We start from the raw sequence: 25444 nt of genomic DNA on the forward strand, positions 1-25444 counted from the left end.
TGAAGCATTTGAGCTGTGAGCTGCGAGTCAGACATCCTGGGATAGCCTGTGGGCCTTGACACACACACACACACACACACACACGCCAGATCAGTGACTGCTTCTCATTCTAATGTTATGTGTTTGGATTACCTGTCACAAACCATTACGGCCAGAGCCTGCTTCAGTCTGGGGCCGTGCTGCTGCTGCTACTGCTGTCAGGCACTGTTTCAGTATCTCAGGCAATCAGGGCTGAGCAGTTAGGGGCATAGAGCTTAGCGCTAATGGCAAGTCTCCGACCAGCTAAAGCAAACACGAGCTCAGATACCTTAAGAGCCATAACAAAAGCAGCTGGGCATAAATATAGCAGCATGTTCATTCGGCGGCTGTCTTTTCATTTGCTTTCCTGCCTCTCTTCTCTCAGTTCTTTTTCTTTTTTTGAGCGTGGTTTCTTTCTTCGCTCAGTGGAGCTTTAGCGGGGCGACGCAATAGAAAGATTGTAAAACTGAAATATTCAGGAACTCCAAGCAACATGCGCTCTCTCTCTTTGCAATTTAAAGGCTCTTTTCCCACAGCGCATTATGCAGGCTCAGGCAGAATTGACACAAATGTTATTTCATGTCTCCTTAATCCAGTGCGCACTGATTCACCGCTGATGATAATGCAAGCGCTGGTGTGACATACGTGGTGGAGGGAGGCGACCATCTCTGACCTGACGTTCCTATGGTTACCAAAACAGGTCATGAACTACTGTTCTATCACACACAGCTCAATAAAGAACTTGCTGCACTGTGAGCAATTTAAATGGCAGGGCAGCAAGACCTCTGAGTGGAACACGCATTACCAGCGCGTGAGCGGCCCTTCAAGATAACGCTGGGTCTCAACCTTGCCTGCATAAGACATAATTAAGATGTTGGAGGTTTTGAAAGGAATTAGTTTCATTCCCGGGGTGATTTAAAAGAGAGAGGGGGCAAGAGCAAGAGAGAAGGAGAGAGAGAGAGAGAGAGAGAGAAAGAGAGAGAGAGAAAGAAAGAGCAGAAAAAAAAGTCAGTTCAATAGCAGGGTTATAAAGGGAAAGGAACTGCAAACTAATGAAGCACTTCCATTTCTTATGTAAGTACCGATTCAAACGCTGTCCGCAAAGCTTCGCCTGCAGAGCGAGGAGACTCGTGGAGATGCTGAGTTTGTTTTAATCTCCTACCACAGGGGTAAAAAAAAGCGAGAGAGAGAGCGAGGGAGAGAGAGAGAGAGGGAGAGAGAGAGAGAGGGAGGGAGAGAGGTGGGAGGGAGGGAGGGAGTGAGGGGCAAACACGGAGGCTGCTGGGCAGCAGATTAGGGCGCTACATCGGTCTATGATATTTGCATGTCTTCCTACAAGTTGCTGTGGCCTTTTCAATTACAGGAAACAGAAGAATTTAGGTTAGGTATCATTTGATTATTCATGTCTGCTCGCTCGCGCACCCTGCCCTCTCTTCCTCTTGTTAGTTCTGCATAAGCGCAGAAATTATTTAACATCCTCCTCTTTTTCGTTCATGAAAGATGTAGAGTATCGGAATAAGTAAGGGGAGACGGAACATTGACTTAACAATGCTGTTGGGCACCAAGACAAAATGAAGAGAAAAAAATGGGAACCAGGCAGATCTAGAGTTCTGTCTCTCTTATGGCGGATGGGGAGTTGGAGAGGAATATCTGTGGGGGAAAAGGGTACAAGGAGAAGGAGGAGGAGGAGGAGGAGAAGAGAATGTACGGGTTGCCCCCAGAACCCCCCTACTCCCACCCACCCAACCGGATCCGTCCCGTCGGCTGTAGGCCCCGTTTGAAGAGGCGCTGTAAATTGTGCTGAATGTGAACAATAACATGACCGGCCCTAATGCACTCGCCGCACACACACATACACACAAACACACACACACACCATCCGCACGTACCCCCTACCTCTCATATTTCCCTTGCGTCTATGGCTGTGCAAATCCGTAGCCAAGAGTAGAGACACAGTACGACCTCCTCGGCGGAGGAACTTAGTTTAATTTTAATCAGACCAGAGAGGCAGCAGCAGCTTTAGGTTGAGTCCTTGCAGCTAGATCAACAAACACGCTGATCCCCTCGGGCCAGGCTTCCTCCCCTGGCCGCCTATACGTCCGTGGGAAAGGGCTCTCGCTCCAAATGTTTCAGAGCAACAGTACATGCCTCTAGTCACATACCGGGGCCTATAGCTCTCTGCTGTGCATGTGGCTGCTTTTGGATCACACTGAGAGCAGCGCAGTGCTAATGTTAACAAACTCACAAACAGCTAGAAAAAGCTATAGTAACAAACATTAGACATGTGGTTGATCACCAAACAACAACTGACATATATATATATATATATATATATATATATATATATATATATATAAAACCATACTTCCTTGCAATAGCTTATGCCTCAATACAGTCATAGCCACAACACAGTAGTGCTAATAAACAACACACATCTGATAAACACTATTGTTGATAACCAAAGGACTTGTCCAACCACACCCCACCGAAACCTCGTCCAATCGTCCTCCCTCCCGATGTTGTTTTGGTGTCAGAATCTGGGGCGGTAACCTGAGCTGGACATAATTAGTCACCCCAATGAAACCTCAGCAGTGAGAGGGGAGCTGGACGCCGGGAGCTGTTACTCAACTAGCCGATTACAAGCGAATCAGCCGCTAAACAATGCGCAGGCTGAAGGCCGACTCTCTCCAGCATGCTCTCTTCAACGTGCCGCGTGTGTCAGCTCAGCAAAAGTACACCTCAACATATTATCCTTCAAAGTATGTGTGTGTGTGTGTGTGTGTGTGTGTGTGTGTGTTCGGAAATAAAATCCGCTATTTATGTAAAAAATAAATCACTGGGGAGGTATGTATAGAGGGCAGCAAGTGGGGGGGGGGGGGGGCTGAGAAAGTCTGGCTGTGGGCGGTGAAGAGGAAGGGTGAGCGCAGCACTGGGGAATGCCGAAAGCGACGGTTTCCCTGCGGTGCAAATGTCACGCCGCATGCCAGAGGACATGGCACAGGCATGCCAATAGGGGTCAGTCTTCCCTGAGACCACACCACCGCACTGCCAAGGCCAAATTTGCCCACAGAGAACACACGTGACACTCAGAGTACACAAGTCTGTAGGAGGCCCAGGCAGGGGCAGGCTGGAAATGTGTGTGTGTGTGTGTGTGTGTGTGTGTGTGTGTGTGTGTGTGTGTGTGGGGGGGGGGGGGGGGGATTGGGTACCATCAGAGGACAGAGGAGTAGGACTAGAAAGACCTACTGTATCCAATCTTGTTTGGAAAATACTCAACATTATCCGGGTGTCATGGAGGGTGTGGGTGTGTGTGTGGGGGTTCCTCTGATCTCACCTGAAATCCCAGTGGGGAGCCATCCATGGGGGGCGGGGGAGGGTAGGAGGAGGGGGATGGGAGTCCGCTGGCATCAGCCACAGGTGGAGGCGGAGGGGGGTAGTCACCTGCAACACAAAACACGAGAGGGATTAGCATACACACACCAACACTGTGTGTGTGTGTGTGTGTGTGTGTGTGTGGGTGGGTGTGTGCCTTACACGTAGAGGATCATCTACTGTACACGCAGCACTAAAGCGGCAAATGCAGAAGACACCTGATTCAGACTCGTACAGCAGAGTGTGCTTTGGATTGGGTTGAATTAAAAAGCGTAAATGCAACGCACAAAACACTCTCCAGAAGGCAAATCCACCCATACATGGCATTACAACTCCAAAAGGGAAAAAAAATAATCTGTTGCTTTTTCATGATTAATCATTTTCTCGTTTTGGGCATACATGCTTGAGCCGCACAAACAGATTGTACAGCAAACACAATATGCTTACATGTATATACACCTGTTTCTATGTTCTGCCTTTGTGTGTTCATGTGAATGTCATCCTCTCTCTCTCTCTCTCAGTGTGTGTGTGTGTGTGTGTGTGTGTGTGTGTGTGTGTGTGTGTGTGTGTGTGTGTGTGTGTGTGTGTGTGTGTGTGTGTGTGTGTGTGTGTGTGTGTGTGTGTGTGTGTGTGTGTGTGTGTGTTTTAACAAGCAGTTGAGTGTGGGGGCGGAGAGGGCTGGACTTATATCTAGCGAGCATATTGTCCTGAACAGATTACCAAACATAATTGAAACAATTTGCTTAACTACGAGCTCCTAAGCTGTGGTAAGCAGGTGTTTCCACCGATTGGAAATGTAAGTTGCGCGTTCGAGGCGGGTAAGACGGGGGTATTTGTCCGGCCAAGAGAGCGGCAACCAGCCAAGTTTACAGTTCTAAAGTCCATGCTAATCTGGGGATTGGGTCTGACTGCATGTTTCGTGGAGAATGAGGAGCATCGCTTGCCAAATTAGATTCCGATTTGGCTTCACTCCGTGTGCGACTTTGGATTGAATCATTTGACCATGTACTTCTAAATACCATACCAGACATGAGCTTTGCAAATTAAAGGCTTTTTTCCCCTTTTTTAAACAAGACGTAACGGGAATTTGCTGCCATGTTAATACTTTGATGAAGGCTGCTCAAAAATTCCATTTGCTACCTCCCTTCCCCCCTTTCCAAACCCTCTCCCACCAACCCCCCCTTTTCTGGCATGTAAGCATCGAGAGGGAGAGAGAAAGAGAGCCCGAAATAAAAACAGAGAGAGAGTGAGAGAGATGGCGGGAGAGCAAGTGCGGGGGGGGGGCACTTTTATCTGTTTTCATTAGAATCTAATTGATGTCATCAATGCGGCTTTAGGCTTTATCTGAGTCTGCTGACCAAATTAATTAAGGGTGGCTTTTGTGAAAGGCGAGGAGCGGCAGTGTGGAGCAGAGAGGCTGTGGCTGTGTCTAGGACTGAGGATGGGGCACATGGGCTGGGATGGGAATACGAGGCCACTTCTCTGAGTGCAGCGCGGTGAGGCAGCACATGAAATCTGCCCTACGGGGATCCTGATGGCGCCGTGTGAACGCTTTACGTAATGACCTTGTGACCTTGACACCAAACTCCTCAGCCCTGGCCTCTAAAGCGAGCTGAGCGCAAGAAAGATTAACAAAAAAAAAAAGCTATATCCATCTGTCAAGACTCTTACTTTCCTTTCTTTGTCTCTCTCTCCTTCCTTCCCTCCCTCCCTGTGCACTTCTGTCTTTCTCTTCTTGTTCTCCTGCTCCTCTCTCTCTCCCACCCAACCCCACCCCCCATAATACAAGCCACTTGTAAGTTGTGGCTTGACACAAAATTAATACATTAAGTTCCATGTACGTCTCTCTCGAACATCAGAGTTGTTTGGGATTTCTTATTTCAGGACACATGAAAGCAGTAAATGTTTCAGCGAGGGCATGGTTTATTAAAGGGGACGACTTACAGCAGGATGTGGAGCAGAGCATGGCACACGCACGGGCACACAGAGAGGGGATGGGTGGGGCTGGGGGCATGGAGGGCATGGGGCATGGGTGGGGCACATGCATGGGGCGGTGGTGGGGCATATCAATATATATATATATATATATATATATATATATATATATATATATATATATATATATATATATATATATAGAGAGAGAGAGAGAGAGAGAGAGAGAGTGAGAGAGAAATATCTCTAAATATTTGTGAAGTGACCTTGGGTGACATAAAGGGCTAAAATATTTTTAGCTCCTCGCCTTTCAGAAAAGCCACCCCCACAATTTGGTCAGTATTTTATAAAATAAAATGTATTATTATTATCTCTCTCCTCCTGTACCACAGAGACACAGTAGGAATAAACAGGTCTCTGGTGCTGGAGATCCCAGTTCACAGGCTACAGTACACCATGTCACCTGCTACTGCTGCTGGTACAACTCAGTCTTCTTATCATCAGGGCATGACCAAGTCATCAGAGCACAAGGGTTTCTTACTGAAAATGCAACTCAATTGTTTTTTTTTCCTTGTTCATTTTTTGTTTATTTGTTTGCTTTTCAATGATAAACATATTTCCAGGTGCTGGAACAGAAGGTGTTGGGCCTGGCATACAGCACAAGGATGACACATCTGAGGAAACATTTATTCTCAATTGAACTGGAGAGAGTTTGAGATAAACACATCTGCTAAATGAATATGTGTGAATAAATGCAAATAGGGCTGTGGCCATAGAGCGTGCAAACAAATCAAATGCCTCCTGCTTTTCCCTGGCTTGGCTGACTTCCTCTTTTGGGTGTTGACATGAAATATGACATGAATGAGACTATGTTCTTTTGGTGCTCTGCTTACTGTATACTGCAGGACCCAAGCCACACACAGATAAAGAAACGTTATGAGACTGAGAGAGGTACCTGAGATGGAGGCTGGAGCTGGTGATACATGGGGAAACGTTTTGACCAATGTTGCCGGGCAGTCACATGATAGATTGTTCTGACTGGACGATCGCCTTAATGATAAAGCTCTCCAGACAAAAAAATGTTGCCCAATGTCAATGGGAAAGTGCCAAAACAACATCACTCAGCAACACTGCTGGCAATACTGCTCAAAAAGTTGCTCTGTGCATCATCACCAAGGAGATGGACAGACTCTGATAAAGGGCCTCTGCAGAACTTGATTTTATTAACTGTCCACAGGAGATTAAACAGTGCAACTCCAAACTTTACTGCACTGTGTGCGTCCCTTTTTGCGCAATGCTTGACCTTAGAGGCCATGTCAGTGTTCAAATGCATAGCGTGTCTATGGGACAACTTCACATGGAAGCTGATTCAGGAATGTACTGTACAGCTGCATCAGATCATAAGAGCTTGGGAAGTTCAACACTGATCAACACTTGTGCTTACTCTGTTAAGGGACATGAAGAAACTATGAAACCTTCTACTGTACATGCATGTCAGCTAGAAGGAACAAAGAGCAATTTCTCTCTCACATATAGACATAGGCACACACAAGTGTGTGTGTGTGTGTGTGTGTGTGTGTGTGCGCACACGGGTCCTGCAGTAGGGCCAAACATGGCATGACAACAACACTATCACTGATGCTCATTTACAGGGTATCTGCACATTTTTCAAGTGCAAATTTCAAACTTTTAAGACCTTTTCAAGACATCTAAATGGAAAAAATAAGACTATACCACGGCAAAAAAGATAAATATGACAACTTAAAACAACTGCTGCTGCTGAGTGTCTCACATTGAGCGTGTGAAATCTGATTTCTCCTGAAAGGCCTGCACTTGAAAAGTGACATAGCAACAGGAGATTAAAAGAAATAATCAATGCCATTTTCTGCTTATTATTGTCACAATCACACACCCCATATCAACCAATAAGCCAATTATTTTTCCCCACTTCCAATCAACATCTTCAACACCAAAGCTTCCTCAAGCCCAATCTTGCCCACCAAAGGTGTAATGCACTCTTCTTACCGTTTTCACACCTTTAGTGATACCTGTGAAAAACATCTTCACTCTGCAACCACTACACTTCCTCCAGTAGCCTTCATCTTCTTGATCTACAGAATGCTATGACACAGAACAAATGCTTCCAGCAAAAGGTACACTGGTCACTTAGAAAAGTGCGGTTAAAAAAATACACGAATTTAAGATATTTTTAGGCCTTAAAAACCAAAAGTTGTATTTAAGACTTTTAAAGACTTTTTAAGGATCCGCGGGGACCCTGGTCATTTTGGTAATGGAAGCAGCTGCAGAACGGTGAATGTCCTACGGGCAAACAGGTAGATCAAGGAGTATGAGCGAGGTGACCCCTCCGCTGTGCAGTGCATGCATGTTCATGCAAATAAGAAACAGCTAGATCTGTTGACCTAAAACCACTCAATAGCTGCCCGCATGTATGATCTATGACCTTTTACAGAGCAATGGAGTGACCTGGGGGGAAAAAAGAAAGAATTGAAATGTCTGCGTGTGTTTGTGTGTGTGTTTGTGTGGATACGGGTATCTGGTTGATATATGGTGACAAGCTTCCAAGTTAAAACTTTCCATGATATTTAGATCAGTCTTAGGCTTAGTTTCAGCTTTCTGTAGCAGCACACTGCCATCCAGCAGCTCACCATTCAGGAACAGTATTGCTCCATAGCAACGCAGTTAGCCGAGTTCAAAGCACTTCCGGAGAGAACACATATTATGGGCTTTTGCAAAGTTCAAAGTCTCAATTATCATTTTCAGCACATGCTGCCCATTTGTACATTTTGCAGTTTGCAAAAGTTTGCTTTGCTAAGGCATTATGATATGTACTGATGCACATTGATTATTTAAAAAGGGTATGAATAATTTTGGACATGCCATTTTTCATAAAAATGTTAAGATAAAAATGTCCGATTAACAATTATCTTTTTGATTCCATGTTTCTACCACATTGTCTTACAACCTTTTGGCATGGGCAGTGTCATTTTCAGTCAGAACAAACATATTGGTCAAGAGAAAATCAACATTGCATCAATATTTGTCAGGGGTATGAATAATTTTGTTCTTAACTGTATGTACTTAATGTAATGATTGCTTGACTATATTGATTTTTCTTGTGTAAACCTTTGCAAACAAATATTGGCAAAATATTAAGTGTTAAACCTTAAACACCCCTAAATAAACTAGATGTACCGCAGAGCGGTACAAAATATGACCGCCGCCCAGTCCAGCACATTTTTTCCACAAAAAGAAATCACGCTGAAAGGCCTATATGATTCTAACTGTCTCACTAAATTGCATTATCCACACTCAATTCTCACTGGTATCTGCTAGACAACAAGTCCCAAAACATGATTAGTTCATAGATTTCACATGTAAAATTCATTTTATACAACCCCACCTCCATTATGCCTGTTCATAATTCTGAGAAATTCTTGATTGTTTGTGTTATGTTTATGTTATGTGTGTGGGTGTGTGTGTGTGTGAGTGTGTGTGTGTGTGTGTGTGTGTGTGCGTGCTTGTGTGTGTGCCTGCGTATGTGCCTGTGCATGGAAGCGTACATATGTCTACTGTGTGAGTATATGTCATACGTATGATTACTGTGAATGTGTGTGTGTGCGTGTGTATCTGTTTGTGCACATGTGTGCACATGAAATGGGTTAACATGACCCCTGGAGGCAAATATACGGAAAAAAAATGGTCATCCTAGGCCCTACAGTTCTCAAGATATTCACAGAGAACTGTGTCTGGCCTACCCTCCTTTCGGGGGGTCCAGTCCAGCGGGGGGGCTACAGATCAAAACGAAAAATGACGGTTCCATGCTATCCATGTGGGGGTACATGCCCACCAAGTTTTGTGTACCCCGGTCTTTCAGTGTCCCGGGAATCCTTGTTGGTGTATGGTCACTAAATGTACACATAAATTATTTTATTGTAAGGCCCCCCATGAACGAAAGTACACAAAACTTGGCATGCATTCGGAGGGTGTCATAATGATCCTACACTTTCAATTTCGTGCAGTTTTGACCATGTCAGCCAGAGATATTGTGATGAAAACACCTACATTTTTGCTTTTTAATTTTTAACTAGGTGGCGCTATACATGAAATAAGTGGTAATGGGATGGGTTGACATGGCCCCTTGAGATCAACATACAAAAAAAAGGTGGACCTCCTAGGCCCTACGGTTCTCGAGATATTCACAGAAAACTGTCTCCGGCCACCTACAGGCCAGTTGGTGTATAGTAACATAAATTAATTTATTGTGTGGCCCCTCATGAACGGAATTCCACGAAACTTGGCGTGCATTCAGAGGGTGTCATAATGATCCTACACTTCCAATTTCGTGCAGTTTTGACTATGTTAGGTCACAGATACCTGCGATTACAACACCTCATTTTTACTTTTTTGGGTTTAACTAGGTGGCGCTATACATGAAATGAGTGGTTATGGAATGGGTTGACATGGCCACTTGAGATCAACTTACCAAAAAAAATGGTCCTCCTAAACCTTACGGTTCTCGAGATATTCACAGAAAACCATGTCTGCCCTGCCCTCCTTTCGGGGGGTGCAGTCCAGCGGGGGGGCTACAGATCAAAACGAAAAACGATGGTTCCATGCTATCCATATGGGGTTACATGCCCACCAAGTTTCGTCTACCCCGGTCTTTCAGTGTCCCGGGACTCATTGACAGAAATTTGGGCATGCGAAAAAGAAAAAAAAAAAATAAATAAAAAAAAAAAAAAAAAAAAAAAAATCTGACTAAACCTATATGACCGCCGCTTCGCTGCGCGGCGGTCATAATAATGTTGTTTATCAGGGGTTACATCATCACATATTGAGCAGTGTTTTAAATTCTTCTCCATTATGTTCTACCCTTGAGGTTAGAACTGACAGTGAGGTATTGTATTAATTCATCAAATTCTAAATAGTTCTCCAAAGTGTTTTTTTTTTTTTTTCAGATCAAAGTTAAACTGAACTGAACTTGGATATCACGTGATCCATGTATGGAGTTGCACACGCATTGAGGGAGCTCCTGACATAAAATCTATTGGTCTTATTGGTTTAAGTATTCTAAATGTCGACGGCGCACAAGCAGTTGACTTTAACTCCTTCCTCCTCATCACAAAAGAAGAAATCAAAGCAACTGGACAGTCGGGCTAACACTGACACACAACAATGGCTAGCTAATGACATATCAATCCTGATAGACACCAATGTTATTTTAACACCTAGCCTGTTTGTTCTATATGACTTTTCAAACCTCTCACTGGCACTCTTTCAGAGGAACCTGCTTCTGGCTGCCTCTACAGCTGCTAAGAAACCCCACATTCTATATGTAGACGTCTATGGGAACTTCAGCAAACACTACACAGCAACCGCACTAAAGATAAACCTATATTGATCTTGACTCTTCAGATTGTCCTTTGAGTACATTTAAGCCGACTGAATATTAACGCTGAGCTCTCACTGTCTCTACTACTCAGGTGACAGCAGACCATGTCACTATTCTCACAGCTCCTGTGTCACACCTACTAAACAACTGCTTCTTTCACATCTTTCATTTGCTTGATATTTGGAAGTGGCAAAACAAAACGTGCCCAATTAACTGTGATTAAATAATAATAGTACATTCTATGTGTTTCATTTCTTTCAGAGCACCCAAGGTCGCCTTAGAGAATAAAATAAGTAAAACAAAAATCAGATTTTCTGGGTTGCTTGTTAGAAGAAGAAGAAGAAGAAGAAGAAGAAGAAGAAGAAGAAGAAGAAGAATCTTCACACTCACTGACAGCTTCGGGTAACTTTTGCACAATGTCCAAACACACAACAACAGCAGTCAGAAATGGTAAACATGGGTCTGAAGAACAATGACAAAATATTGTGCATTTACTTCTCTCTCACATGGCCATTTTTCTGGCTGCTAATTGCCTCACATACAGAGCGGAACAGCATGCCCACCAAGTTTTTGGCCTGAGTGCGTCACTGCTCAGATTTTAACGTCCGGCAAAGTTAGCAGAGCTTTCCAGCTGCTCGTGTTCGTGTCTGCTTTCCGTCGCACGTCACGTCAGCCGGCGCGGTGCGGTGCGGCGCCTGGGTGCGATGCTGGGCGACGGAGGAGGTCCCTGTGCCGTGAATGAAGACGACTCCATTTGCGCCGACAGCGAGACAAGAGCCCTGAGTGCGTACTAATAAGAAGCAGCGGGAACACCTACTTAATACGACAACGTCCCCCCCGACTTCATTGAGCAATTATGTTCAAGTGGTGGCTTTGTGAAGGCAGAATTCTAATCAGTAATTAAAGTATTTGAGAGGCCAGGAGAGGTATAATTGGTAATCAGAAGCAAGAGTGTTGTTAAGGGTTTGATGAAAGGGAGGGCACAGAAATCCAGCAGAGCATGTTGGAGAAGATTAAGCATGTTTGCCTAGCCATAGGACCTTGTACTTTCTTTTTTTTAGGTTTGGAGACTAACCAGTTGTGCACACACAATCTGAGTGCACAGCTTACAATCAAAGCAATCGATGTAATTATGCAGATCGTCACAAGGCTTAGACTAACACTCATGTAAAGCTTGATATGCTGCCGTCACATTGTGACATAAGCTTAGCAAGAGGGCAACTGTATAGTCTCGATGCGCTAATCTAATTCTACTTTCGATCTGAAATATTAGCCAGACATAGCAACTATGCACAAAGCAACTATGTTGAAAGTGCAGTGACTGTGTGTACAACGTACAGAACAACATGACCTCACAGTCCTCACAGGTCTGCAATTCAAACTAATAACTATTCAAAAACGTACATAACCTCCCCTGGCCTGCTGGTAAGTTATAAAGTATTTCACCACGGGGTCAGTGACCTTCCCTGGCACGTGTGCTGATACACACCAGAGAAAAAGAGTGACGTCTGTGTGAGCTTTGCGGGCCTTATTTCTACCCCTCCAGCCAAAGTGACTAAAAGTGACAATGACAGTTGTGGGGGGTAGAAAGCGTCTCTCTGGCGTGTCTGGGCCACATGTTGTCTGAGTGTTGTTGTAGATGGGTGACTTTAATGGAGCTTTTAAAACCCATCCTCGGCATGATTTACGGTCATGAACTTGAGCTGAGACCTGTGTTACCAGCATTTACACCAACTGCAGTAAACAAAAGCTAAGTGCGGGGTCCATATGTCATTTAAGAGGCCCCTGTGCTGGGCTTGAGGTTGCCATGCAAATACACAAGATCAACCCCAAGGCCCAAGGAGAAATTAGAGAATGTCCCAGTTATCCACCCATACCTGCACACTGCACCATGTTACCACCTCTCACGATACATCTTAAAAACAGGCTGAAAGGACACAAGACAGCAAATAAATGCACTCTTATACTTAATCCATAGATTACATGATGGTAAAATAAAAGCTACATTTCATTCCTCCTTTTTGGGTTTTTCATCTCACTCTCCTTTTTCTACCCCGACCAAAAAAAAAAAAAATGGCTTTGTTGAGAGTAAGAGGATGTTTAACGGAAATTGAATAAAAAAATTGCATTCAGTGGCAGAAACCTATAATCCCTCGCAGACAAAGGGGGGATAAAGTGCTATAATGACCACTGTGCCATTTCCTCTGCGCTGTCTCAGAGGAGACTCCTCCAAATGTGCCGCGGCGAAGCGCCTCTAAACACATTGTTTCATCCATAATTACGGAGAGGAGTATTATTTCACCTCTTTGGCTGCGGCAGCGGTGGGGCGGTGGAGACCTGCTCTTAATTAGCTGTGATATACAGCCGACTGATTTACGCCTCTCTTGGCTGAGATATGCGAGCCGGTGGATTTGAGGTCTTTGGAGACGTGCTTTTTTGGAAGTGCACAGGAGCCGACCAAATTGGCTTCCGTGGATTTTTTTTTTCTTTCTTTCTTTTGGTTGGGGGGGGGGGCTGGGGGGAAGAAGTGGGATTCCACACAGTGACGGGAAAGAAAGAGAGAGAGAGAGAGAGAGAGAGAGAGAGAGAGTTGAAGATTTACCGGCACAAAAGCGGGATTAAACTATTGTGTTGAACTAGAATGAAACAAATGCAAAGACAAGGTGACGGCTTGAGCTGCGACTCTGGCTCTGGCTCTGACTGTGACTGTGTTGCGGTTCTGGGCCTCCATCTCCGGCAGGCGGGCAGCTCGGGCTCCTAGACGCGGGCTACTTTATGCTGCCTTGCACTGAGCTGAGCCTGCACATCTGCTGCCAGAGAGCACGAGCTGAGTCAAGTTCACATTCCTGATAACGCTTTTAAGGTCCCGAAAATGAGTATTGGCAGAGGGGCTATGAGGAGGGCAGTTGGGGGAGGGGGAGGCTGATGGGTGGGTGGGTTGGGTAAGGGAAGGGAAGGGGGTCTCTGAAAACAGTTCCAGCAGAAAGATGAGAAGCTTTCAGAGATTTCATCACTTGATGTAGCAGAGGAACTTTGGGTTGAGCTACTTTGGCCCTCTTGTTCTTTCCACACAATGTGCAGGAGAGGCGATCCTGAGCCAGAGTACCTTGTGCAGCCAAACTCTGAGCTTCAGAAAGCCTGGAAACGCAAATGGAGCCCAGCTTGGCAGAATAACCACACAGAAACACACCAACAGTACACAGACACAGAAGTAAAACCAAGCCTGCGTGTGTGTGTGTGTGTGTGTATGTGTGTGTGTGTGTGTGTGTGTTTGTTTATTTGTGTGTGTGTGTGTGTGTATGCATGTGTGTGTGTGTGTGTGTGTGTGTGTGTGTGTGTGTGTGTGTGTGTGTGTGTGTGTGTGTGCCAGTACGGGGCTGGTCTAGTGTCCATATAAACTTCAGCCCCAGTGAAGCCTCTCTGTCATTGTCTGCAGTGCACAGGGCTCGCTCAACAGTGGAAGGAATGTAGCCCCCCGTGAGCGAGGGAGGGCCCCTCCTCTGCCCCTGCCTCTGCCCCTCCAGTCGAGCCCCCAGGAATGCTTGTTCATTTAAAGCAGACAGGTCACCAAGCAGGTGAGAAGCGGGGGCTCCAGTTCATCTGAGGACAACAAACCACCAACCACAGGAGGGGGCAGGAATCACCAGCGATGTTGGGCAACTTTCAGTTTGTGCTTTTTTCTTCACTTTCACCTTTTTGTTTGCCCTCTTCTTTCAGTTGATATGGCTTTGACAGAGCTACACTAATAATTGATGAGTTTATAACTGCTGTGTACACTTTATTGCTGAAAAATGCCAATGATAATTAATGAACAAAAATCATGCTCACCCTCACTCAAGGCCAGGTTATACATGACTCTCTGGAGGGGAAAAAAGACCGACAAGAGAGGAATAAACCATGACGACCACAACCGAAACGTGGCAGGCACATGCTTTCTGGCCCGTTTATGACAGCCGTGCGCATGGCAAGAACATATGCCACGCTCCGCGGATAGACTGTGGTTCGCTAAGGACAGCGGGGCAAGGGGGCGTTAGGATGACCGTTAGGAGGCAAACCTGTAAGGAGGGCATGGACTGGAGTGGAACAGCCCTGGTTTCTATGGGAACCTTGAGACTAAAAAAGCTGCGAGCCTCCTGTATATTCTCCAGATGGAACCTGCACGGTGGGTCTGACATAACAACCGGTCTGTTAGCTGTAGGCCAGCCCAGCAAAGACAAGGAGGAGGAAAATCAAACAAATAAGTATAAATCAAATAAAAAAGTATAAGTATACGGGTCTGTGAGTGGAGAGTTAAGTGCTGATTATCGACCATCTAACACAGATAATCCGCTCGGCTAGAGCGGCAACACAAGCACAATTATTTGGTTTGGAGGCGGAAGATTTGGACAACTCCTAAATGTGACTCGTGTCAGCTGTCTTCGCTAAGCTTATCCCACCATACAACAACAATAAAAGATGATTATCAGTGGCTAGACAGTGCAGATAACACAACGTAAATTCTTCCAAAAATATCCTAAACCTCATTTCCCCATGCTGATACATGGTATGGATAACTGTAACATAAGTTGAGTGGTGCAAAGGCGTTTAGAAATGGTCTGATTATGAGTACTTAGAGGCCATGTCCCAAACTTAGAAATTACTGATTGGCATTAATCTCCTCTCTGTTCAGTGTTAGCGACACAACACAATGTCGTTCCATCTTAGCTGCAGTGACTGGCATATGGCTGACCCTGTTTGAAAGATTTTTAGAATGTATGACACACATCCTTAAGAAGTGACAGCAAAGCCGCCCGACAGCATTCAAGCTGCCCATCAACTAAACCAACTTTAGACATCGTGTACTCTTCACCGAACACATCATGAATGGAGAGGGATGCAAACGCCACAAATTACATGCAGGATGAGATTCCATGAGCATTGTTAACCACCTACTTACACTGGCAAACGAAAATTGGAAATCAAACTATGTTTTTAAGGGCTTAGGGATTCTTTAAAGAAATTAAATCGGAGACATAACAGCAAAGATTATGTGTTGGAAATGAAGGAGGAAAGTGGAAACATGCAGCAGTGTATGAGGCTTGCAATCCAATAGAAATTATTCTATAGGAAGGAATTTCAAGTTCAAGATTATGTTTTTTTCCCTCCCTATACTTATATTTGACCTATGAAGCAACTTTAATAGCTTGAATTATTTTTTTTGCCGCTGCGCATTCAGCCCATTTTAAAGCATCACTGAATATGTAGAGCTAAACATTCTGGTAAACCAGTTTGGAAGGTCTCTCAGTTTACCATTTAAGGTAAAGTGTCTACCCTCAGTGCTTAAAAAACACACCTTTATGATTTAATTCTTTCTGCTTTCAGTAATACCCAATAGCCAGGATCTTGGGATTGTTTTCTCATCAGTATTTCCACTGGAATCTCACAACTATGCACTCTGATTTCTTCCAATCGTATATCTTTTCGTTTGGTGGGGGGGGGAACTAACCAGTCTTAAATTTTGAAGAATGTGTGGCCTACTTCCTCCAGCTTCTGTTCCAAAAAATACTTTTACCAATGCCCAGATGCTTTTTCTTTTTCTGTTAACACTTTATCCCCAATATTACGGATGGAAAAACACATTCCTAAAAAATGGATTCAGTGCTATATTGTGATATTGACGATAACACTCAGACATTCACACCACCAGGCTCTTCTTTGCAGCAGATCAACCACTTTAATGGATCCACAACTGAAACTGAAGTTCTCAGATCTAAATTTTAATTGACAATTTGAAAATGTGGAATATTTTTATGATTAATGTTAAGAAAAAAAGAGTATTTGTATAGAGAGAGTGGTTTTTTTTTTTTACAACTGTGCTTACATGTATTTGTGCTTTTTTTCAGCAGCTGTTATGTTGTACTGGCAATTTGTAAGTGACCATATACAAAGAATAGCTCTCACTGCTTGAAGAGATATGGTCATTACAAAAGCTAACTTCCACAAATGCTTTGCAAGTGAACAGCATTTAGGGTGATGCAATAATCAATCCCCTGGGCGAAGAAGAAGGACCCTGGGTCTTTTGTGCCTCTTTCCCTATGAGGAGAACGACCTTCGCCCTCTTGGCCTTGCACTGCATGTTTACAAGATATCCGTGTCTGTCGAGGGTGGCCTTGCTGACCGCTTGCTGAAAGGCTTCCTGAAAAGGCAGGATGACTGAAGAGACCCATCAGCAACGCTGGATGTTTAGAGGCAGCTGTTCAAGAAGACCTAATGCCACCAAAATTGTTTAGAGCATTTTACTCAAGAGAGACTCCTACTCAGTTACACACCATTACAAAACCCTGTGGTACTGTATCTGCCCCCTGAACAGAGCAATGGGACGGGACAGCCATGCTGGAGGCCAACTGAAAGGGGAGAGAGATGGAATGGGTCCGTGAGTGCCACTGGATGCAGAGCGACAGCTGTGGAGGCTACAGACGACCCGACCTTAGGGACCCACCCATCCCTCTCAGCAAGCAATGAGGCTTGGAACTGGGGGTGGTGAAATGGTGGTGGTGAGGAACTCTCATTAATACCACCCGTGAACCTGGAGGGCTGAGAGAAGATATGGCCACGTGCAGGTCCTTCTCTGCTGATGGTTTGTCTTTAGACGAGCACATTCTGTGCTTGTGGGGAAACAACTCATAACAGCTCTGCCATGTTTCTGTCTGTCTGTCTGCCTGCCTGCCTGCTTGTATGTCGACTAGACATGTTCCCTCTTCAATTCAGCACCTGTCAGATTCCCTTCCTGTATCACCTCTCTTGTCATCCACGGGTATCACAAATCTGCCAGTAGCGGTGGTCGAGGAGTTTACATCTCACTAGACATTCAATTCGCTGCTGAGTAACAGCCCGAACAGGTTGGCGCCCCCAATGACATAGATGTGGACGTGTGACCTGGATAGTGCAAATCAAAACCAAATGGACCCCACTGAACCATCTCAGACTAGCAGGGCCTGTCCGCCTGGTTACCCTATCCAGGCTGCCAAGGACAGCCAATCAGGGCTCAGTATAGGGCCTCCACAACATAATGGGTCACCTAGGCACCCCGCCAAGAAGCTCTGTCCCTAATGTGTGCATCTATGCTAATCCCTTATTTTATATCAGACAGTACTCAAGTTTGACATAAAATAAATAATAACGCAAACATGGCTAATCTCTCCCCAAAACACATTTTATCCTTAAAAAAAATAAATGGGGGTGGGTCTTGAGATCATTTTATTTAATGTTTAATTCAACCCAATCACAGGCCCATAGGACAGATCTGACCTCTACAATGATTAAACATGTTATTTAATATTCAACTTAGACCATTTTCTTGAAAATAAACAGTGGCAATGGCATCTTGGAAAACATAAACCACAATATATTGTTTCAATGGTTTCAATGGCTGTGGATACTGAATAGCCCTCTACTATAGAGAGGCTTTTACTAGATGGAAGTGGAAAAGTTGGCTGAGTGTAAAAAGACACTGTAGTGTTTGAAGCGAAACAACAGCTGGCAGATGTTGTTCAAAACATTTTAACAAAAATTAATAACTGATTCTACTCTGTGCCGTGGGGATAGTCTGCGCTTAGGACTCAGATGGAGTTGTGATTTATGTCTGACAAGAGAGCCCAGAATGTGTCAAAGGTCCACATAAACTATGGTGGATGTCCACTGACAAAAACATTACTAAAGCTTGTCCATAAAGACCTCTCATATGGTACCATTCCCTGACCTAAATTACATCATAACGAGTGTATGCTTTTGAAAATATGTAAAAGCAACCCGAAAGAAGCACTGTAAGTCAGGATCATGCTATTGTAGCCTTTCGTCATCATTTCATCAAAGCTTAGCATCCATTGCACATAAGGGTGCCAGCCTGCCAACGGCAGAGTGCAATGCCAATAAATATAACTTGGATGTAAACAAAAAAATGCACTTCAGGACAACAGAAGCTGCCTTAATCAAGACAAAAAAAGTGCACTCTTGTCGGTTCATCGAAATCAAAATAATTTTGGCTGCATCTCATCTGATATTGTTTATCACAGAGAAGCAATTTGCTCCTGCTGAAAGTTTCCAAGTGGCCACTGCGTCCCATAAGCCTCTTAATAGCACAGAGACAATTGCAGAGGGGAAGATAAGACAGCCGAGATTAAATATCCCAAAATGAGTTTTTGGATTACGGAGCTGGCCCAAACATGAAATAAGCCCAGAGAGAGAGGGGGCGAAATCACAAGCTCCTGGTAACTTTCGGCAAGAGCAAACAAATCCCAAACTGATACACGTGCACATGCAGAGTCTGTGTGTGTGGTGGGGTCTTATCATACCAAACGGCCTCCACTTCTTTTTAGACCTCTAACAAGGGGGGGAAAAACTTAACAAAACACTTCAATAGTGTAAATGTCATTTTTCCAAGACTAGGGACTTTGGTGCAAATTAAATAATCCAAATATAGGCTATCATAATAACAAATAATAATAATGAAAGACAAAAAGGAATAAGTAATGAATGAAATGTATAATCTTAGCAGCCTAAATCCCATTTGTGTTTCGAGGTTTGAATGTTTCACTGAAGCCATCTGTATCATAGTCATTCCCCTAAAGTGTCCTGATGCGCTGTGTACACATGTGGGCTTTCGCAACACAGGCTAAATCAAGGCTAAAGTTGTCAGTTGTCATCAACAAAGGCTTACTATGTTGGATTTTCACAAATATACAGATTATTCAAAAGCAGAGAATATTTCTAGTTGAAGTTTGTCCAAAAAAACATGGCCTGTTACTAAAATATGAACTTGATGGACAGGCTTTTCAGTTGCTGGTTGGAAAATACATTTTATATGGTTTTGCACATGAGGATAAACATGCTTCTTTTCCTGTGATGTTTCACTTTCCAAAGTCCATACAAACACACACTGCCATCTCCAGAAGGACACCCCAACGGAAGACACATACACAAACCATGACACAAACAGACACACACACACACACACACACACACACACACACACTTATATTCAAAAACCATCACAAACAGACACACACAGAAACACACACAGAAACACACACACACACACACATACACACACACACACACACAAGCAAGTGCTACTGAACACCAGAGAACACGGATGCCTGAAGCCCTGCCTAACGTACAGTAGGACTCCATGGGATGCCACCGCAAATCTTTTCTGATGGGGGTCAGCCAAGAATGTTTAGGGACTTGCCCGTCTTCCTTTCATGGAATGAGGTCAAAGGAGTTTAGGTCCTGGGTGTAAAGTAATGCTGGTGTTGGTTAGCATGGTGTGCTATTTAATGTCACTGAAGAGACACTGCTCCTTCACCTTGTCATGTGTGCAACAAAAACATCCAGCTCTTTACTCAACTATATTTGTTGACTGATACATTGAAATGCACCTTCATTACCTTTGTAGACACACCAAACATTTCAGATCAAAGTTCACACGTGGCCTGCAATCATAACCAAACGTGGAACTACTATGGCATCAAGCTATGCTTGTACTTCCTCCTGTACTTTGTAGGTGAACAGTACTATATCTAATTTGTCATAATAGTATTAACCCTTAGAAGATTCTATGATGAATACCTCTGACTTGTACCTGAATCACTCAAGTATGTGTACTTTTTACATAAGAGCATACAGTACTTTGTAGTGCTCTGTTTTGGTAGTGCTTAGGCTTAAGCATGCACTGTCTTGTTGTGAGAGCAGTATTTCTACAGGGAGGGCTGTTCTCAATTAGCCTCTCAGGCACCATGGAGGAATGCAATGAGCAAAGCCAGAGAGAGAGAGAGAGATGGATAGAGGGAGGGAGAGAGAGAGGGGGGAGAGAGAGAGAGTGATGGTAGCACACCATCTCACTGGCCTTCCCACTGTCTTGTTTCTTCACTTTCATACAAAAAACAAACAAACTTTTATATCACAAATAAACACAAGATACTCACTCTCCCACACACATGACCATTAAAATAAAAACAAATTCTATCACACCGTCTCTCCCAGTATAACACACACACACACACACACACACACACAAATACATAGTGGCATCGCTGATATCAGACAGTTGAAGGTGTTCACACCAGTAGGAAAATTGTGATGAAATGATTGCCTGCTCAGTGGCTCAAGGAAGTACTTTGCAAATGCTATAGAAGAAGAGGAAAATGATCTGCAAAGCTGCAGAGAGTCGTGTGTGCTGAAAGGTCATCTGTGTACACTTCCCCTTTCAGAAGCAGCTTCGTTTATTCCACACAACAACTACACCGAGACAGAGCAACTTACGGAAGACTGGTGGCACTGTTCAGGAGGGTCTCGTAGTCAGTAAATGACACACGCTTATCTTCTGCTAGTAGCAGGTTTCACACATGCTGGTGTGACTTTCTCTTTGCTAACAGGGCTGCACATGATACAGTATCTGCATTTCCATCTGTGGCTGAGGCGATGACAGAGACAGCAGTCACAGAACAGCATTGCTCTCATGATCATATTAACTCAGAGTCAGTAGCTTCTCGAAGACACCATTAGCGCTTACTGTGTTTTCGACTGTGATCTTAATTACAATGAAATCCATCTTCTAAGTTTGCGAAGTTAGCGGTTCTTGCTGTCTAGCAACATGTGCTGTGGCAAAAGCTTTCCAGTAAGAGACACGTGGGAAGTGAAAATGAGATTGAAATCAAGAGCTGTTGTGGCACACTGCAAGCAGAAATCTGTGTGTATCCTGGCAATATGTATTAGAAATGTAATATAAAATGAGGTTGCTCTGGTCAGAGAAGATGCATTCCAACATGTTTCCCACGTCTGCATCACATTACCATTACCATTCAGACAGGCTCCTGATCTCCATGTACAAAATAGTGGCTCAATTTGGCACAGCACAGACCGAGAGGTTGGGCTGCTGCCCGTGAACCTACAATACATTCATGAATGGAACACGCACTGTGTCGAGCTCGCTAAGATATTAAAATAATGTGGAATTCATCACTTCTCCTCTCGGCACCGCAAGCCTTTATCCACACATTATGACAATTCAACTCTACCCTCTTAAAGGAAGACATTCATTCTGTTTTTGAATTGATAGAAAGAAAGAAAAAAGAACAAAAGAAAGAAAGAAAAACAGCCCTGCCCCCATCCCACTCTTCAGACGTCCTTAAAGTCATCCCTTACTTGGTTTATCTCCCATTATGTTCTCCTCTCGGTGAAAAGTACCCTTGCTCTGATAATTGACACATTCCCTTATCTCGACTAATACAAAGTCAATTAGCTTGTGGTGGAGCTGTACTTATCCCCTGTAATGTAGGTCTAATGAAACCCTTTCAGTACACGACTCCAGCTCTTTCATTATTGTATGTTTTAAGTCAGGTGAGAATGGATGGCCAGTGAAGATACAATGACTTTTCTTATCGTCACTCACTATTATTATCGTTAGTATACGTATTATTAGTTGACCTTGAGTAGCGATGTACTTGGACAGTTATGTTAAAGGGTCAGAGAATATTCCGGCGTGAAGTCACATGGCCGGATTCAGGCCTAAGACTCAAGAATTGTGAACACAAAGACATCTATGATGAATGTGAATGTGACTGAAATCAAAAATGTTTAAACCGAGAACCGAATAACTTGGTTATGGAGAAGTGGCTAAAAAAGAACTGCACCTGTATCTTACATCTCAGTTTTCATTGTAAATGAGATTTTGGATCAAAATGTTGTAATGATCTTAAATGCAATTCAACAACATTCGATTTAATCAACTGATTACTTTCATAAGTAATTTCTGAGGGGGACGCGGACGTGCCTTCAATAATAACATATTGTGAGGTTTTTGCTTCTTTGTCTTTATTTTTGTTATTGAAAGCCGCTGCAGAAGTGGCAGATGATCTCCGTGGGTTTCCCATGAGGGTGAGGGCCGAGAAATAACCGAGAGTCGCAGTTTCACCAGAGGCTCCCTGGGGACCCCTCTCTCAGAAGCCGCGCTACGCCGCGCTGCACCGCACCGGCGCAGAAAGGAGAAACGAGAGAGGGCGCGTTATGCAATGTCTGCTCTTCTGTGGTGAGGAGCGAGTAATATGCCTCAGAGGGGGGTAAGAGTGGAGGCATAGAGGCAGCACAACAGCTGAGGTGTTTTTCTGTGTACTTGAGGTGGTGAGGTAAGGTGGCGCTTGCGCTGCGCAAACCACAAGGCCCCGAGGACGCCGGCCAGCCTGCAAACGTTGGCGCACTTCTACTCCTAGGACGCTTTTCACACTGCTCCTGCTTGACCTATCCTTTCTAGTAATGTCCACTCTTTTTCATTCTTTTATTTTATTTACAAGCTTGATTAAAAGTGAAACCAGTACATTAAACCTGAAACTTTAGTGGTTAGTTTTTACTTTACATGAGCCAGCCAAGTCAATGAGCAAAAACTGAACGGCAAGGCACCTTGAAGTCGAATTAAAACAAAATTTGCTCCTCCGGCCAGAGACCCAGAAGATCATGCCGAAAATGTACTGAGCTAGAACAGAGGATTTCTACTTTGGAATCAAAGATTGGTGTCCTTCCATCAAAGACGGATTAACTACCAGACATCCCATGAAGTGAGTACAGCAACAACTGGAAATGCAGAGAATGTACTGTAACCCAGCAGGCTTGTATCACTGCCAATAGAGCAGGTGAATGCATCGACTTAACAAAGGCAAATGTGAGTACAGAGCTCTCAAAAAAATTAAATACAAGAACTGTAATTATCTCAACACCAGGAAACTCAAATGTTAACTCTAGGCCTCGTATCAGAAAGAGACTGATCAGCAAACTCCTATAGAGCTGGCGGTCCTAAGGGAAACCCACAACCTCCGAATTTCCCAGGGAACAGACCCAAAGCAGGCAGCAATCAAACCACAACAATACAAAGACAGGCACAGACAAGAAGCTTTTTCAGTTATATTTTTTTTTTTTTTTAAAAAGTCCGGCCAAAGTGGATATGTGGGAAAACTGAGTGCAGAGGCATTTTCCCCATCATATCAGTTGAAACACGCCCCATAATCATTTCCCAATGGGGCAGTATCAGACTCAAATTCTGACTAGAATTGATTATGACAACGTCAGGCTACTGTAGGTTTAAACACCTGGTTCGCAAAAAAACATGCTTTTTTTAGTTGGATGAATTCTCAGTTTGATTAATTTTATTGACAATTTTAACCTTTTTTGGAATGACAGGGAATATTTCAGACCAAATAGCACATAACTAAGTTGGGCTGGGGCCAAGATCTTAACTGAAAACTATCACCTCTATCTCCTGCACCCAATTTTTTTTCTGCCAACCTTGAACCGACCCTCTGATAAGCGGTCAGTAGCCATATGCTACAGACAGAACAAGTTGATGACATACATCAATACCTCGGCTAAACCAAAACACTGCTGTGGGGCCCTCTGGTAATCACCCGGTAGCCTCCACTGAAATGAAGACCTTGGAGAAACATAAACAACCTGATCAACAATCCCCAGCCTTGTCCACTGGACACGATAAGAAGGATGCTGCTGAAATGACTCAAAACCAATCACTGGCGTCAAACTCTCCAGAATCTCAGAAAACAAATGGATGTAATGAGCATAAGGAGATAGCACCTATCAAGGCTGCTGAGAGGCTATCAGAAAAAAAGAGTCATGTGGCAACACCAGTACCTGATCTACTACCAATACCCCTTCCCACCTCCGCTGACTCCTTGCCACCACAAAGACACAACTACATGAACACTACTGGAATAACTGCTGAAAGCGAAGCGTCTGCAAAAAACTCCCCAGGACCTCAGCAGTCAAATGGAGACTTTGGACCAATATTTAACCCCAACCTCCTTGATTTACCATCACGGTCCACATCTGTCACCTCCCCACCCAATCAAACTCCCCAGGCAACCCAAATCCCCCCTAATCTCAAAATACCACCCCCACCTCATCAACCCGCCACCCAATCAAATTCCCCAGGGGGGGGGGGGGGGGGGGGGGCCTCCAAACAGGCCTCCAAAACATTCAGCTAAAATATTTCTTGAAGATCTAGGTGAACTGCTGTCAGCTATTTGCATAGAGTTTGACTGGCTCATTATATCAGGGGATCTAAACTTGCATGTGGTTACAGTAATCCTGAAAACAATTATGCCAAGGAACTAGATGTACAAAATAAATATGACCGCCGCCAAGTCCTGAACAAATCACAAGCTTCTTTGTTGCAATCAACAACTGTACAACATCCTTGACCTGTGGTGTTCCCCAGGGGTTGATCTTGGTGCCACTATTATTCAACCTCTATATGCTCCCACTTGGAAAAAATCATCAAAAACTAGATGTACCGCGTAGCGGTACAAAATATGACCGCCGCTCAGTCCTGCACATCCATTCTGCGAAAATAAATCATATTAATGAATTTGTCTCCATCTTCTACTCCATTCCCCACTCTTGAAACTTTTGTGTATGCTTGTTTGAAATGTGTGTTTGCACACATTCCGCACACAAAGTAGCCTACTGGCGCTGCAAAGGTGAATAGATTTGTTTCTGGGCCAAAAAATCTGTAACATTGTTATAAAACCTTTAAAATCTCTAAACAATCACAAGTAGGGCAGTTCATCACAGTCCATCCATTGCAACTGGACTGATGAAAGGTACACCTGTAGGCTACATTGTATTTGGGAAAAGCAGAAGGTAGCAGCATAATGTATTTATTTA

General features: G+C 44.0%; 1 protein-coding gene across 3 annotated transcripts in view; it reads right to left on the bottom strand.

Moving 5' to 3' along the window:
• Positions 1-25444, bottom strand: part of lpp (LIM domain containing preferred translocation partner in lipoma) — a 198834-nt gene that overhangs the window by 96245 nt on the left and 77145 nt on the right. For all 3 annotated transcript variants that reach the window (XM_076278029.1, XM_076278030.1, XM_076278028.1), the window contains one exon: positions 3353-3459. In XM_076278029.1, coding sequence (XP_076134144.1) covers positions 3353-3459 — 107 coding nt within the window. The remainder of the gene's footprint in view (positions 1-3352; positions 3460-25444) is intronic.

The sequence above is a fragment of the Alosa pseudoharengus genome, unplaced genomic scaffold (genome assembly GCF_046254945.1).
Source record: "Alosa pseudoharengus isolate Yale_2024_CS ecotype anadromous, Long Island Sound unplaced genomic scaffold, YU_APseudo_1.1 YU_APseudo_1.1_scf_11, whole genome shotgun sequence".
Taxonomy (NCBI): domain Eukaryota; kingdom Metazoa; phylum Chordata; class Actinopteri; order Clupeiformes; family Clupeidae; genus Alosa; species Alosa pseudoharengus.